The sequence below is a fragment of the Lissotriton helveticus genome, chromosome 2_1, assembly GCF_964261635.1.
Source record: "Lissotriton helveticus chromosome 2_1, aLisHel1.1, whole genome shotgun sequence".
NCBI lineage: Eukaryota > Metazoa > Chordata > Amphibia > Caudata > Salamandridae > Lissotriton > Lissotriton helveticus.
Window position 1 is genome coordinate 335,352,911 of NC_136059.1, and position 15,398 is coordinate 335,368,308.

General features: G+C 39.2%; 1 protein-coding gene across 2 annotated transcripts in view; it reads right to left on the bottom strand.

The window, feature by feature from the left end:
* Positions 1-425: 425 nt before the first annotated feature.
* RAD1 (RAD1 checkpoint DNA exonuclease) overlaps positions 426-15,398 on the bottom strand; it is a 79,058-nt gene continuing 64,085 nt past the window's right edge. Inside the window, exons 6-7 of one of the 2 annotated variants that reach the window (XR_013607010.1) lie at positions 11,281-11,517; positions 426-1,041 (exon numbers count right to left, since the gene is read on the bottom strand). Coding sequence is in view for 1 of the 2 variants with exons in the window: in XM_078674929.1 (XP_078531055.1) it covers positions 11,334-11,517 (184 nt within the window). In the remaining variant the exon portion in view is untranslated. Of the gene's footprint in view, positions 1,042-9,282; positions 11,518-15,398 lie in introns of those variants that run through there. The other variant, XM_078674929.1, reaches the window with a different exon arrangement.

The window sequence follows — 15,398 nt, forward strand, 5'->3', positions numbered from 1 at the left end:
GCCAGATATACAGAATAACACAACATGGCACTATTATCCTTTGTCAGAGTTGTCTTCCCACACCATCTTTTAAATAACCATTGCTGTCCATCTAGAGGGCATGCTAGTCTTGAAACCCCACTCCCCTAGACTTCAATAGTGGTTCCCATTTAGCCTCAAAATTCAAAAGTGTATGGCCAATATACCTTGTTAGACGTTCCTGTGCCAATTGTGACCACAATCTATAGTACCACTGTGATAACAGGGATTGCCCTTTTCCCCCATATGAAATAATAGTAGTTTTTGATGCCTCCAAGCACTGGAACATCATGTGGTACATCTGCTGCCCTAAACATTTATATATATATATATCCCAAGTCACAAGACGTAACAACATTACGCCGATGCACTCCGCTCCGAGAAAAAATATTACCACCGATCAGAAATGTGGTCCAAGGTTGCTTTATTAAATTCCTTGCAGCATGTAATCAGGCATATGGAACAAAACCCTACGCGTTTCGGCGAAACCTTCGCCTTGATCACAGGTATTTCATATACTTTAGCAGAAACTTTAAATAAAGTTCTTTCAGAACACAAATCTCATGTGATTACGAAAGTGCATAAATGAAAATAAACAAAGGACTAACTGAGGCTTTACACGGCAGCCATCTTGTAGTGTTCAATATACTGTAACTTTGTATAAGCTGGCAACTTTATACATGCACGTCATTTTCAGTGTTGTTAATTTATACACATATATGGTGTCACCTTAAAAATATTTAGGGATGTTACCAGAACAGTTTCAACAATTATTGTCACACATAATGAATTTTGTACTAAATTATTGGTGCATCCATTTACTATTACACCGCATGTTGCAAACTCAAGACATAACCCCAGTGGGTATTCAAGAATCTATATACACATAGTCTCTGAAATATTCGATTGCATCATGTGACCAAGTTCTTATGTAAGTTATTTTCAATAAGCGCCAGATTAGTTGTGCTTCATGTGATTTCCCCAGTGGGCATAAGGCACCGGAAAGCAGTTACTTCTCAATGCCTAGACAAAGAAAAAAGACTAATTCAGAAACTTGAATATTACACAGTCTTAAGAAATCAGCATACCATAATTATATACCTCAGTATTTAGTCATAGTGAAATAAACTAATAAATGTGCTCTCCAAATAAAACTAATACAGTTAAAATCAGATGGCACGTAGAATACCGCCCAGCAACATTTCAATTACCGTCTAGTATTTCAAAACTCTTTTCATCAAGATTGTACACAGCCGTGTATAAGATACAGAAGACATTTAGAGCAAAAAGATCTACTGTGTAAGGAAACTACAGCTCACTCCCCCAGATGCCATGACATTTCCTCTTCTGAATTAAGACCTCTAGGAATAAGGGTATCTAAGTCCAGAATATAACGGTTTTCCAATTGTCGCAACCTTCTAATCCTGTCACCCCCTCTCTTCATTAGTGGGAGTTTATCGATGACAGAAAACTTTAGAAGATTGCGATTACTGCTATGTAGATCTTCAAAATGCCGGGCAATCGGAGAGTTGTGATCTTTATTCTGAATTGCCCTCATATGTTCCAACACTCGTTTTTTTGCCGGGAACATCGTGCTACCAACATATTTCTTGGAGCAAGGGCAAACCAGAACATAAACACAATACTCGGATAAACATGTAAGATGTTTCCCTATCATTTTCTCTTTCTCTTCCACAGGATAAAACACTTTTTTAACAGTGTTACTGTATTTGCACGCCTTGCATTTCATGCATGTAAAAAAGCCTTTGATTTCATTGTCCCTGCAGATGTTGATGCTAATCTCATTCTTGCTCAACTTGTCCCTGAGTGAATCTGCCTTGCGGAATGTCATGCTAGGAATATCACCCACGACTTCTTCCAAAGCAGGTTCAGTCCTGAGTACATTCCAATGTCTAGCTAAACTTTTGCGGACTTGCCAAGAGTTAGAATGGTAGGTAGAGATGAATCTGATAGTTTCATTAGCAAGTAATGGTTTATCCTTAGATACTAGCAAAGTTAAATGATCAATCCCGCTAGCTTTCAAAAAGGCTTCCTCAACAATATTCAAATGATAGCCTCTCTCCTTGAAACGTTCTTTCATACACAAGCTTTCAGATCTAAAATCTTCATCCGTACTGCAGTTCCTCCGTGCCCGGAGGAACTCTCCAAAGGGAATACTTCGGATCAAAGTTTTAGGATGGCCACTTGCTGCATGTAACAATGTATTACCGGCAGTCTCCTTCCGGTAAAGTTTTGTTACCAGTTTTTTCCGGCAACCTCCACAACTAGATCTAAAAACACCATTTTCTGATTATGGATTTGACCCTGTAATACAAGATTCAAATCATTTTTGTTCAGATCTTCAATGAAGAGCTCAGCAAGGTTCTTTGGACCTGCCCAGATGATAAACAGATCATCTATATAGCGCAGCCAAGATATTACATGGCTGCGATATAGATCATGCGATCTTGACACTTGCTGCTCCCAGCTCGCCATAAGAAGATTGGCGTAGCTGGGAGCAAAACAAGTCCCCATCGCGGTCCCTTGTCTTTGACGGTAGTAAGTCTCATGGAAAATAAAATAATTATTTTCCAGACAAAAGGTCACCATTTGTAAGATCATTTCAGTATGGTTGAAATACGAAAGACCTTGATTTTAAGAATTTGTGACATGCCTCAATACCATCCTGATGTCTAATAGACGTATATAAACTACACACGTCTAAGGAGATTAAAAGGTAATCCTCCTGCCACACCACATTTTTCAATTTGTTGATGAAATCTCTACTGTCTTTCAAGTACGAAGGTACATTTTCTACAAAGGGGCGCAAAAAATCAATGTATCTCGATGTGTTCTCTAACAGAGAACCTATCGAAGACACAATTGGCCTGCCCGGAGGTTTTGTTGGATGTTTATGGAGCTTGGGCAGCAAATAAAGAACTGCTACTTTCGGGTTGCGATTCAATAGAAAGGAATATTCATCCCATTCAATTGTACCTTTCGTCCGCCACTCTTTAAGCATATCAAAGTAAATGTTGTTACTACTTTCTATATTCTGTATAGAGGTAATCTCGTAGCATTCTGTACTACTCAGTTGTCGCATTCCCTCTCCCAGATAGTCTTGTACATCCAAAATAACAACATTCCCCCCTTTGTCTGATTGTCGGATGACAATTGAAGAATCAGATTCCAATGTCTTAATGGCAAGTCTTTCAGTTTTGCTCAAATTGTCATTAATCCAGCATTTCTTTTTGGCCAAATTTTTTAAGTCATTAATGACCAAAGATTCAAAAGTATCTATACTACAAAAAGGAAGAGTCGGATTAAAAGTTGATTTTGATTTGAAAGGATTAGGATGGTTAAGATTGGTTTTGAAACTCAAACTGGTAGCATCAATAGGATTATCAACAGGAGTGCCCTGTTCAAGATTCTTAAGGGCAAGCAAAGTTTCAACTTCATTAATTGTTTCACAAGCGGGCACAGTGGGAATCGACATTTTGCCAGTATTTTTTACTTTAAGCTTGTTCCACTTGTGAAGGCGCAACTTTCTCGTGAATTTAAACAGGTCGATTCGTTCTTTTGAATAACAAAAGCTGGAAGTGGGACAAAAAGAGAGACCATATTGCAATACATCATATTCACATGTAGTTAGTAAACGGGAAGATAGATTTACCACGTTTTGCTGATTCATTTTCCTCTTGTTTTGTTCTTTTGGCCCCGTGTTTCTACTCCCACTTGAGGTTTGCTTAACTCTCCACCTTCCGCCCCTCCTGGTTTGTTGCTGGTTTTGGTGGTATTTCCTCCAAAGGATCCTCTTCCTCTGCCTCTTCCTCTGAATCCTTGACCTCTCCCCCGGCCTCTGTCTATTTGCCAATTCTGGGCTTGTGATGATTGATTCATTAATTTGAACTCCTCCCAAAAATTTCGCAACTTGCTTGGATTTGTGTCTAATGGTGTTTGACCATCTTCTGAGACGTCACCTTCGACCACTTCTCCATCTGATTCTCCATTAGGTCGAACTTTATCAATATTGGCCTGCACTCCTTTTCTCTTTAAGTTGTCGTATTTACGGCTAAACGTGAAGATCCGACCTGATTGATAATCTATTTGATCCCTAAGGAATTTCCTTTCTTTTTTGGCCACAATCTCATCCTCATGTTTAGCAATCCGTTTGGTTATTTCTTCCATTTTTTTGTTATAATTCTCCTCGGATTCCTCTTTCAAAAGGTCGTCTTTAAGTTCGGAAATTTCTCTTAATAATGCCAATCTTGTTTTCCAAGCATGTTTAATGAGTATAGATAACATCCTATTTGAGCAGTCCATCAAGTTATCTGCCCATTCCTCAGCCAGCTCCATATCAGGTTCTTCATGCGAGGGAGCTATTAAAATTCTCAAGCCTCTAGGGACTCTTTTTTCCTCTTGGTATTTCTCGAGGGTAATAGCCTCCCACCATTTTGATATCTCCTTCCGAATTAATTTTTCAAGTTTCTGATATTTCTGGTGAGCAGAGGGCAAGGAGGTTAAGGATACACTGCTGTTACCATTGGCTGGAGTTTGAATAAACATGGACTGCGCTCTAAGTCTTCTACGTGCCTCTGTTTCTTCATCCATTGCTCTGATTTATAGAAGACAGCGTCTTCTATACATGCTTCTTTATTGCAATTTCAATTCACCTTGGACCCCCACAGGTCGAAAGTTCGTATTCAGTGGTTAAACTCGGACGCCTATGCCTCTAAATATCAAGCTGCTACGTTGATAGTCGGGCAGCGGACAGTTGCGTTATTTCAGTATGCAGGTAGTCGATAGATCCGACTGGTTAGCAAGTACAGTATTTGTCCGCGTACTACCACGCTGTGTTAATTAAGTGATTGGGAAGCGCAGCGGCAATGCACAGCAAAGACGATCTCTTACCACCAGGAAACCACTCAGTCGATAGGGTGTTAAATCCACCTCTACATTTCACGGCTGAGCTCCGTTTGTCCCCATAGCAGTTTGTTGTGCGACGCCGCGGCTGAAAATCACAGCGGAAAAGCGGAAGAATGCGTTTGCAGCTCCTGTCAATAACGCGGTCAACTGGTGTAGAAATTTACGAATATAATGTTTCTCGTCCTCCAAACACTCCAGGACACGTTCACTGCGGTGCACCACAGGGTCAGAGGTCTCCCTGTTCTCTATCCCAAGTCACAAGACGTAACAACATTACGCCGATGCACTCCGCTCCGAGAAAAAATATTACCACCGATCAGAAATGTGGTCCAAGGTTGCTTTATTAAATTCCTTGCAGCATGTAATCAGGCATATGGAACAAAACCCTACGCGTTTCGGCAAAACCTTCGCCTTGATCACAGGTATTTCATATACTTTAGCAGAAACTTTAAATAAAGTTCTTTCAGAACACAAATCTCATGTGATTACGAAAGTGCATAAATGAAAATAAACAAAGGACTAACTGAGGCTTTACACGGCAGCCATCTTGTAGTGTTCAATATACTGTAACTTTGTATAAGCTGGCAACTTTATACATGCACGTCATTTTCAGTGTTGTTAATTTATACACATATATGGTGTCACCTTAAAAATATTTAGGGATGTTACCAGAACAGTTTCAACAATTATTGTCACACATAATGAATTTTGTACTAAATTATTGGTGCATCTCCGTGCATCCATTTACTATTACACCGCATGTTGCAAACTCAAGACATAACCCCAGTGGGTATTCAAGAATCTATATACACATAGTCTCTGAAATATTCGATTGCATCATGTGACCAAGTTCTTATGTAAGTCATTTTCAATAAGCGCCATATATATAATAAGCGTATATATATATAAACATTGGTTCTGTTGGGGACGCAACTGATTTGTACAGTGTATTGAATACATATAAGGACAATTATTTCAAATGAGTAATATTCTTAGAAAACAAACCACAACTGACCACAAAGAAGGCAAGGTAAATCTTTAGTATTTTACCTTTTCGCAGGATAATTCAAAATGTATTAAGCAAACTGTCCACAAAAAGACAAATTCAAATAAATAGAGTAAGTGAGTCGTGACTGGTGACGGAGTGTGAAAAACGGTTTAGACAGAGACAAGCCGGATCATACAATTAGACAAAACAGTAATACAGCCAAAAATCCACTTTAAACTGCAACAATCCTAGGTAAATAAATTATTTCTATGGTTCATTAGGACTTTGTGCAGGTGGATATATAAACAGAACGTCGACGTTTCGACCCTAGATGAATAGCGGTGGTTTATGAGCGTCTAGAGTGGGTCTTCATCAGGACTGGAATGTGATGGGACAGCCTCAATTGTAGTAGGTGTGTCATTCAATAGTTCCTGGACTGTAGGGGTGGAGATTGTCAGCCGACTAACTCCAGGCGCGTTATTAGGGCAGTTTTCTTTAGTCTTTATTTTGATCTTCAACACCGGACTGTGGAAAGATCATGGAATGCAGGGCCGCCGTGGTGAGCGCTCAGGCAGGCTGAAAAGGACGTCTCACTCAGTCCGTGCAGTTTTCCGAATGACGGCCTGACATTTATAACATGGTGGTCTTAGACCCAGTCATTACCTGCTCGATTTTCTAGCAGAGGTATTCCAATGTCCGCTGCAGAGTTTTCAGCACTTCCTTCCAAAATGGCCTCACTATTGGGCATTCCCACCATTCATGCAAGGTTGTACATTGTGCTTCACATCCCCTCCAGATACATTAGTTTCAAGCGCATCAGGGTAGAATACCACCCGTACATTATTTTATAGTGAATTCTTTATTTGTAATGCTGTCCTTAATGTTTCCCTCTGATTCGCGTAAGCACCCTATCCAAAGCCTTCCCCGTTGTCTCATGACCGCATTAGCTTTTCAGATGTTTGAAGGATTTTATATTGATTAGATGTGGTTGTCCTAGAACTCGTCTATTTGTGTAGCAATTTTTCAAATAATGGTATTTTTTGTAGTCACTGCTTCTTTATTTAAATGTTGTAGGCCTCAGTGTTGTATTCGATCATACTGTAGTCATTCCACTTTGTCTACCTTAAAATCTATTTCACACTAGTTGAAGGATCAAGCATTCCCCTTCACAAACATATCTGATATTTAATTAAATCTTCCTTTTTTAATTCTCACCTCATCTAAGGCCGGGGTGAAATCAGGATGAAAGTAATGAGAGTGTATGGTTAAGGGAATGCTGTTAGTTTCTTCATCCCACACGGTCAGTGCTGTATCCACCGGTGTACTCATATGCTTTGGGGGGCATACTTGATTTTCCTAGTCATACAAAGTCCATAAAAGGTCTACCAGTTATTGCGTGATCCACATGGACCCAAGTTCTATTTGATTCCTCCTTTGACCATTCGTGATGACCCTAAGCTGCAAGACTTAATATCATGTCTGTACTTAGGTAAGAGCCATGTCCCCACCTATTCTGGCTTGCAGTAATAGTCTTGTGGAGACCCCAAGTCTGCATATGTGCCACAGCCATACAAACGTTGTTAGTTGTTTCTGTGTCTGTTCCAGGAACGTGCAGTCAACTCCGATCTGAAGGGCATAAACAAAAGGTATAAAAATCTCAGTTGGACTTTCACTGTATTTACATGTATTTGCCTCAACCAGGAGATTATAAAGGTGTCCGCTTAGACAAATATTTTCAATTTCTCAACTTGAAAACACTGTAGCGAGTTTATTATAAAAGCAGTGCAAGAGGCAGGTGGGTCTTTTTTATTTGGGGGTAAAAAATCACACAAGCAAAAAAGTTAACTTGAAGGGGTGCAAAGAACACAACCAAATAAAGCATGGAGTGCATGCATGAAACAGGATACTTGTGGATGGGAGACGGCAACGTGTAAGAAATGGAAATACGGGTGGGAGCTGGTTTACAGAAGCACTACAAAGAAAAAATACCGAGCACTGGGTGGAGATAAAGCAAAATGGTTTGTGGGAGAGGTGGTTAAGTGTTTGGGGGGGGGGGGATAAACACATGGTTGAAGGAGACCGGTATGAAGCACAGACTGGACATCAAATTGCAGGGGGATGCTCATGCGAGGGAAACACCAAGATTGAGCACAGGCAGTGGCAAGAAAACTTGTGGGGGAGGAAAGAACATAAACAAGAGAGCAATTGGAATTGTGTTATGGATCTCTTGGCACAGGTAGAAAGAGCACAAGGGAGGCGGGAACATGAAGCATGGGGGTGGACACGGGGATATGCAGCAGTATGCAAGCAAAAAGTCAATCAAATGATGCATTTGGAATTTGCACTTTGAGCAAATCTGACACATGACATTAATACAGAAACATTTGCCATGGAAATGGATGAAGCCTAAACCTTCTAATGCAATAGCAGTCATCAGCATGCATCATAAAAATTCAAGTTACGAAGAGTTGGCACCTTGTGTTGCAGACAAAGAATCCATTTGATTGGAGAAATGGATTATTGGATGTGTATGCCGCTTTTTAAAATAGGACACATGTGGAACCTCCTTCAAATGCTTAATGGTGACATTGTCTGGAGCTCTTGGATACACTGTGCTGTAAAAATAGCTCTATATCACTGTCATGAGAACAAACTGGTGCCAAGGTGTAAATTGTATACAACGCTTTTATCTGTGAAAGCCATCAAGATGCAAGTGCTAAGAGGCACGCATGTTAATTAAGACACTATCACCGAACAGTGATGTGGAAACGTTTCACAGCAAAGCCCAGAAGCAAGCACTTCAAACAATAGTTTGATCCTTTAAAATGCAAGCTTTACCTGAAAAGCTTCCAACAGGTGTGAATTGTTTTAGACTGGTTCTATTTAAACTGGCGATGAAAACACATTGTTACTAATGCCACCTACAGACAAAATGACTGTGCTAAATAGTGACAAAAAATGTGAGCACAACTACAAAATCGCTCCGAAGATTAGTTTAGATACACCCGATTGTAAATGTCCCCACATAAAAGAGCTTAATGTACCCATAACTGCCTTTCCCTGTAGACATTCACAATCGGGGAGCGAGGAGCTATGTTTGCCACACTTTGTGAACGTTCCTTCTTTTTCCAACCCTGCACAATATATTAGAGATTGGCTAGGTGAGAGGAGCAAGATATTACTTTTACATATATGGCAACAATCCACTATGACGTTTGGCTTAAAGGCTGGGTCAGAAATTCAGTCAACACAACAAGATGATTCAAGTGTTTACTTAACTAATTTTGCCATAATCCAAATTCAGGTTACGAGATGGCCGCATTTTTTCCTTAAACATAACACAAACTCAGTTTGAAAGTATTTAACATTATTTTTTATTACAAATGTACAAAATAAATTCAATATCCTGGACCTGTACAGAGTTTGCTACAAGGCATAACGGAGTTTGCAGTCAATCAAAAGCAATAACATGCCCATGATAGTGGCTTTGATTTTCATTTAAGTAACTGCACAGTCGCTAAGGTAAGGATATTAGAGTGGGTCTTTAAATGTTTCTTTGCAATTTCTTCATAGACACGCCCATCATATTATAGAGATGTATATCAGCTGGTCAAAATCTGAATGTTTCGAAGCACTGTCGTTTATGGCAGTTTCCACAGAAATAGGAGTTTAGGATTTTTCAGCAGCCTTTTTCCCAATTAAATATATCATATCAGCTGAACAAAGTTAACCTGAGAAAAGACCAAACGTACAGAATAAAATTATGCCAGGGGTGAAGGCTTTTCATATGTTTTATATTCACAAATGAAAACCTTTCGAAATGCTCCACTGTTGTCAGACTTATTTCTGAAAAAAGCACAAGTGCATTTTTGCCTTTCTTTCCTTCAAAAGTCACTTGCCCCTGCTAGTTAAGTTTGGCGAAAAACAAGAACTACTCATGCTGACTTGTATACTAATGTATGTGACTTCAAATGGCATTGGCTTTCAAGAAGTATACATTCAAAAATGGGTATTTTTTGTGCTACGCGAATTATCAAATAATAGGTACGCCAAAAAGACAAATACGCAATAACAATTATTAGAACATTGGAATGTTGGGAGCTCCATTGAGAACAATGGAGTGCTCCAGGTTTATAATGACTGGTATAAGCCCGGAGCTCCAACATTCCAATGTTTCTTTGTTCACAGCTGTGGCTGTGAACAAAGGCTTCAGGGAGCCTGAGGGGATTTCAATCCCCTCGCGCGCCCTAAAGCCTTTGTTTTATTTGTTAGAACATTCTGCCCTCTAGTGGCAGAATGTTCTAATAGCCTTATAGCCCTTCGTAGCTGGGCTATACCGGCTATTAAAGTCCCGCTCCCTTGTTAAAGGCTATCGCCTTCGGCGCAGGCCTTTAATAGACGGTATAGCTAGGCTATACCAGCTATTAAAGTCCCACTCCCTTGTTAAAACCGGTATAGCCAGCTACGGCGGACTATAAGGCTATATTAAAACGTCTTCATTTACAGCCAACACTCCCATGACAGAGAACCTTCCAAGCACATTCACCACTCTCTCCATAGGCTGTAACCTCTTAATTACATCGCACTTGTTGCTTAAGCCATTCGAGTGATTTGCTTGCATGTGTAAGTAAAGGAAAGTAAATGACTATGTAGCACACACGTTTATTTACAGTATGGGGCTTATCACAACCTAGCAAATCAGGGAGGTACAGCAGTGAGGTGAAATTAGCCAGATTAGAGCATTAATGAAACATCTCGCTGTGCACTTATATATTTACATTAGGAATCTAAACCTTTGCATGCAAATATTTTTTATAACAAAACCCCCTTTACATCTAGATTCTCCCAGACATTGGGCAGCAAAATGTGTTGCTTTCGTACCGTCTACACTGCCTGAGACTAACCTTTGTAGAAGATGTAAGTGACGAGCATGAAGTTCACCAGTACTGAAGAATATTCATAATTAAGTCTGAACACATCTGTAGTTAACAAATGCTGCTTTCACAGATTTTGGTTATTACACCTCTTTTAAATTTGAATCCACATTGTCCTTCCCTGTGCATATACGTAGGATGCTATGACACTTGGGGTGAATTAAAAAAGAGATACCCTGAAGCCTATTGACGGCTCCCTTTTATTACATTTCCAATTACTACCATTTTAAGATTGTCAAGATCTTCAGCATATCTTTCAATTCACCCAGTGCTCTACTGCTGACATGTTAGTAACATAAACCATGGTTTTAAGTTCAGTTTGTGTGAAATCAAATATCAATTGTGTGTGTAGTATTTAATTAATAGTTTGCTGTTACAGGTTTCTGTTGTTATGCCTTTAAATTTGGTTAGTACCGAGAGCATTCCTTGCAGTGCTATGGATGAAATATCTGTTCAATAATTGGTAGTTATGTCTCGGATTCACCAACATCTTCATCGGGACAACAATAGTACTCCACAAAACAGATTTGCCCATCTTCATTTCGGATCATGTATTGTAGGGAGAGGAAACCCCGGTTATCTGTTCGAATGGAAACTTTGCACGATAAAGCCAGAGCTTTGGTTGACGGCTTCAGCAAAGAGATCTTATACCTAGTGGGAATGAAAAGGAACATTAAATTCAGCAGAAATAGGCGGTTCACGCAAGAAAGCTAAAACATGAAGCAAAATTACATAACTGAAAGAAGCTGCTCAACAAATGTACTACCTCAGAGGTCCAGCACTACATCATTGAATGAAGCTGGCATATCAGTCTATTACTTTGCACATTAATCATAACTCCTTATTACGGCAGAAGAGTATGGTATGGAAAATCAACAGCGTGAGTATAGGGAGGAACAATGTAGTGAAAAAGCCCATGGGGGTAAAATTTGAGAAAAGCAAAAAGCACATTCAAATATTGCATGATCAAAACAAGATGTGTCTCAATAAAAGTGTTACCAATATTTCTAAACCCCAAAACTTCTATGACTGCCCCACACTCAACTGGGCATGTTTCAGCAGCAAAGGTTATTACAAAAAAATCTCAGAATATTAAATCGAGCATAGGGTTGGATACAATATAGTATACTATTAAGATGGGAGATGGCCACAATAGAACCGAGAAAGGAATAAACTAGTCTAAAAGAGGAGCTGAACCAAAACTATAATTTGTCTAGACTAAATAAGAAGGAAAATCAGAACTCTTCAAGCCATTTGCATCAACCCAAAACCCTAATGTATGCAGTGCCCTGCATCTCAGGTATTTCTGATTACTACAACAGCAAACATTTCACAGCAAAGGCCAAGTATTGCCCAAATCTAGAAACTCCAAATGGAAAACAAATTCTTGAGGCAATTAATGAGGACACAAATTCCACTACAATGTTTCACTCCGCTGCCAAGAGCAACATAGATAAAAAGCCTAAATTAAAGCTGAAGGCTCCCACTTTCTGTCGCACTCAGAGCATCAGCAGAAGCAATTCCCCTTTTAAATTCATAAAATAAAAATGCAATTATTGCTAGAGGAAAACAGTCCAGAGCTTGGTATTGGTCATTTAGTAAGCCCTCAGAAAAAAACTTGAGATTGTTGAGGAAAGTGGTGTGGTGTGAGTTATCGGACACAAATAACTGAAAATCTTGAAAATAACTATGGCTAAAATGTTGGTAGCTTAGAGTGCCTACATTATCAGCTTTAGAAATAACAATCTAGTTAAAAAGGGCTCTTTGCTGAACATGTGAATAAAAACGATCATCTGTCAAGAGACAAATTAGAAACGATACACTTCCAAACTTGATCACAGACTGCACTCCTCAATTCCCTCTGAAACCAAAGCTGAAGAGCCCCTAACTGATCTATACTGAAGCCATGATTACATGCTCTCAACCCTTCTGTTCCCATATGCTGCCTATTCTCATGCCAAAGCTTAACCTCATTATCTGAGACACTGTGTCTTTCTTGTATCTATTGCCTTGAGGAACCCACTGTCATATGCTATTTCATGTTTCCTTAGGCCTACTAGGTTTTTACTAAGTATTATTTATAGATTGCCATTCCTCTTTACAGATGATTCAAGATGGTCTTTTTCATAAATTATATTAAGCACCACATGATAATACTACAGATGCACGCAGAAATTATTTTGCATCCCTACCTTCATAATGTCATATTTCTAAAAAGAATCCCAAGCTTAATTTCCCAGGGATTAGTTTCTGTATTATTAGGAACTGTCAAGATTGTTTGATAAGCACCCAAGAAATTCACTTGTGACATTTTCTGCTGTAATATCACATTAAGTCCCATCAGTTGTTTATAAGACTCCCTGCAATCTTGAAAAGAGCCAAACATCCATAACCCACAACGCATGCATTCCTTCGCACTATGTAGTTTAGAAGCGGCACTTCAAATATGGCTTTTGCTGACCATCTTCACAGTTTTAAACACCTTTGTAGTAGCTAAGTGAATCTTGATCCTAAAATAATAAGGAACTTGTCCTCTGTACTATAAACCTATGTAAACTATTTAGCATGGCACATTCTGTGTACGCTTTTGACGCATGTATTTTTCTGGCGATATATTAGTTTCATATCATATTTTGACTTTTTATTGTTGCTTTCTCTTTTTCTACTCTTTCAGAGGGCTCACCCAACATCATGGCACACCCATTTGTGATGAGGACATCAAAGACTACAAAGGAGCCAGTTATACAATGTTTATTCACAATCTTAACTATGCCTTACACTGACTCTTGGTGGATGAACGCATAAGAAAGTGCTGACCCTAACGTCTGGTGTCATACGAACTGTCTGTGTGCACTGGGGCAGAAATAATTGCATTTCTAAGAGACCCCATTTTCGAAGGCAACCTGCCCATAGACCGGAGCTCCCTACTTGCATTCCTAGATTAACTCAAATGTCACCTCTTTTTGCAATTGTTAACCTAACCGAAAAGCAACAGGGTATTTACCAAACAGTCCCAAATCAATCTGATTAATTAACCCGTTAAGTGCTGCCTTCGGCCGTTGAACGTTCGGAGCACTACCTGGCTGGTGCTGCGCACGTTCAACGGCCGACGCAGCCCCGCCCGTTCTTAAAAACGGACGCACTGCCGCGAAAAAACAGCCGTGGTAAACGGGTTAATTTTTAAAATCCCAATGAGAGATACAATAAACATATGAAAGTCAATGTAAAAATAACAGATGCAATAAAAAGAAAACAACACCTACAGCTTTCTACTGGGCTCCATTGGTTCTCCGAGATACTCGCCATGGCTTTAATGACCTGGTGCCCCCAATCTGACTAAACCCCAACTATAAGTACCAAAGTCAGAATACATTTCTGGCAAGTAGTAGTAAGTGAAAATTCCTGTAAATACACTGGAGGTCAGTGGGGAATTCCGTGTGGGCAGTAAAAGAGGGAAGATAACCATAAACACTCATCTAAAAATAAAAGGTTACCGGATGCATAATAATTAAATAAACCAGATACCGTAACTAAATTTGTTCTTTATTTCTTCTAGGTGATGTAATCACAGTCATATTCTATATTGTACATTTTTATCACATCTTCAGAATAATCCATAATACAAAGGTGAGCTTGCTCTCTGATAAAGCGTATGCGTGTGTGTGTGAGTGATTTTTTCAAATCCTTTTTACCGTGTCCGTGACACGTGTGTGTCATGGACATTGTAAAAAGGGTTGCCTTGCGGAATCCATCCTCATATGCTATTTCATGTTTCCTTATGGATACTACCCTTATTATGGATTATTTCTAGATTACCATTCCTCTTTTTGGATGATGTAAGGTTGTCTGTTTCATAAATTATGTTGAGCACCACAGGATAAAACTGCAGATGGAGAAGGGGGAGGGGGGAGAGAGAAAGAGAGGAAGGGGAAGAGGGGGGACAGAGGGAGAGAGAGAGAGTGTGCTTGTGTGTTAGGACACTACAAAATTTGATTAGGATTTTAAAAATTCCCTTTGCTTTTCTGAAGTTGAGGTGATTCTTAATTAATGGTTTTGCTCCATTCTTCAGAATTCATAAACATAGAGCAGTTTAATTAAAGGATATGTTATAAAAACCTTTCCAAGAACGTGTATTCATGAGATTGTGATGCTAAGTTTGTATTTGTAAATATTGATTTATGGTGTATGCTTATGTCATATACTGATTGAAGTCTCATTAGCGTTTTTTCCATTTATTTTTGTACCTTGCTGTTTTCTGTTACCAACAGCCATTCAACAGCGGTTTTAGATAACTGCAAAGCACATGCAGGCTGTATTTCAAATTTGTGAAGAAATGTTTAACGTGTAAGATGACTTGGAAATATATCAGTTGATAATATAAATAAATCGACTATGCAAGATTTTAATGGTTCGTGCTTACTGGATCATCTGCATGCCCTCTACATTTATATTGTTAGTTTGTTTAATTGCATTGAACCTGTGGGTAACTAATGCTCGTAGAGATGTACTTCAGCACTAGCCCTGAAAGAGAG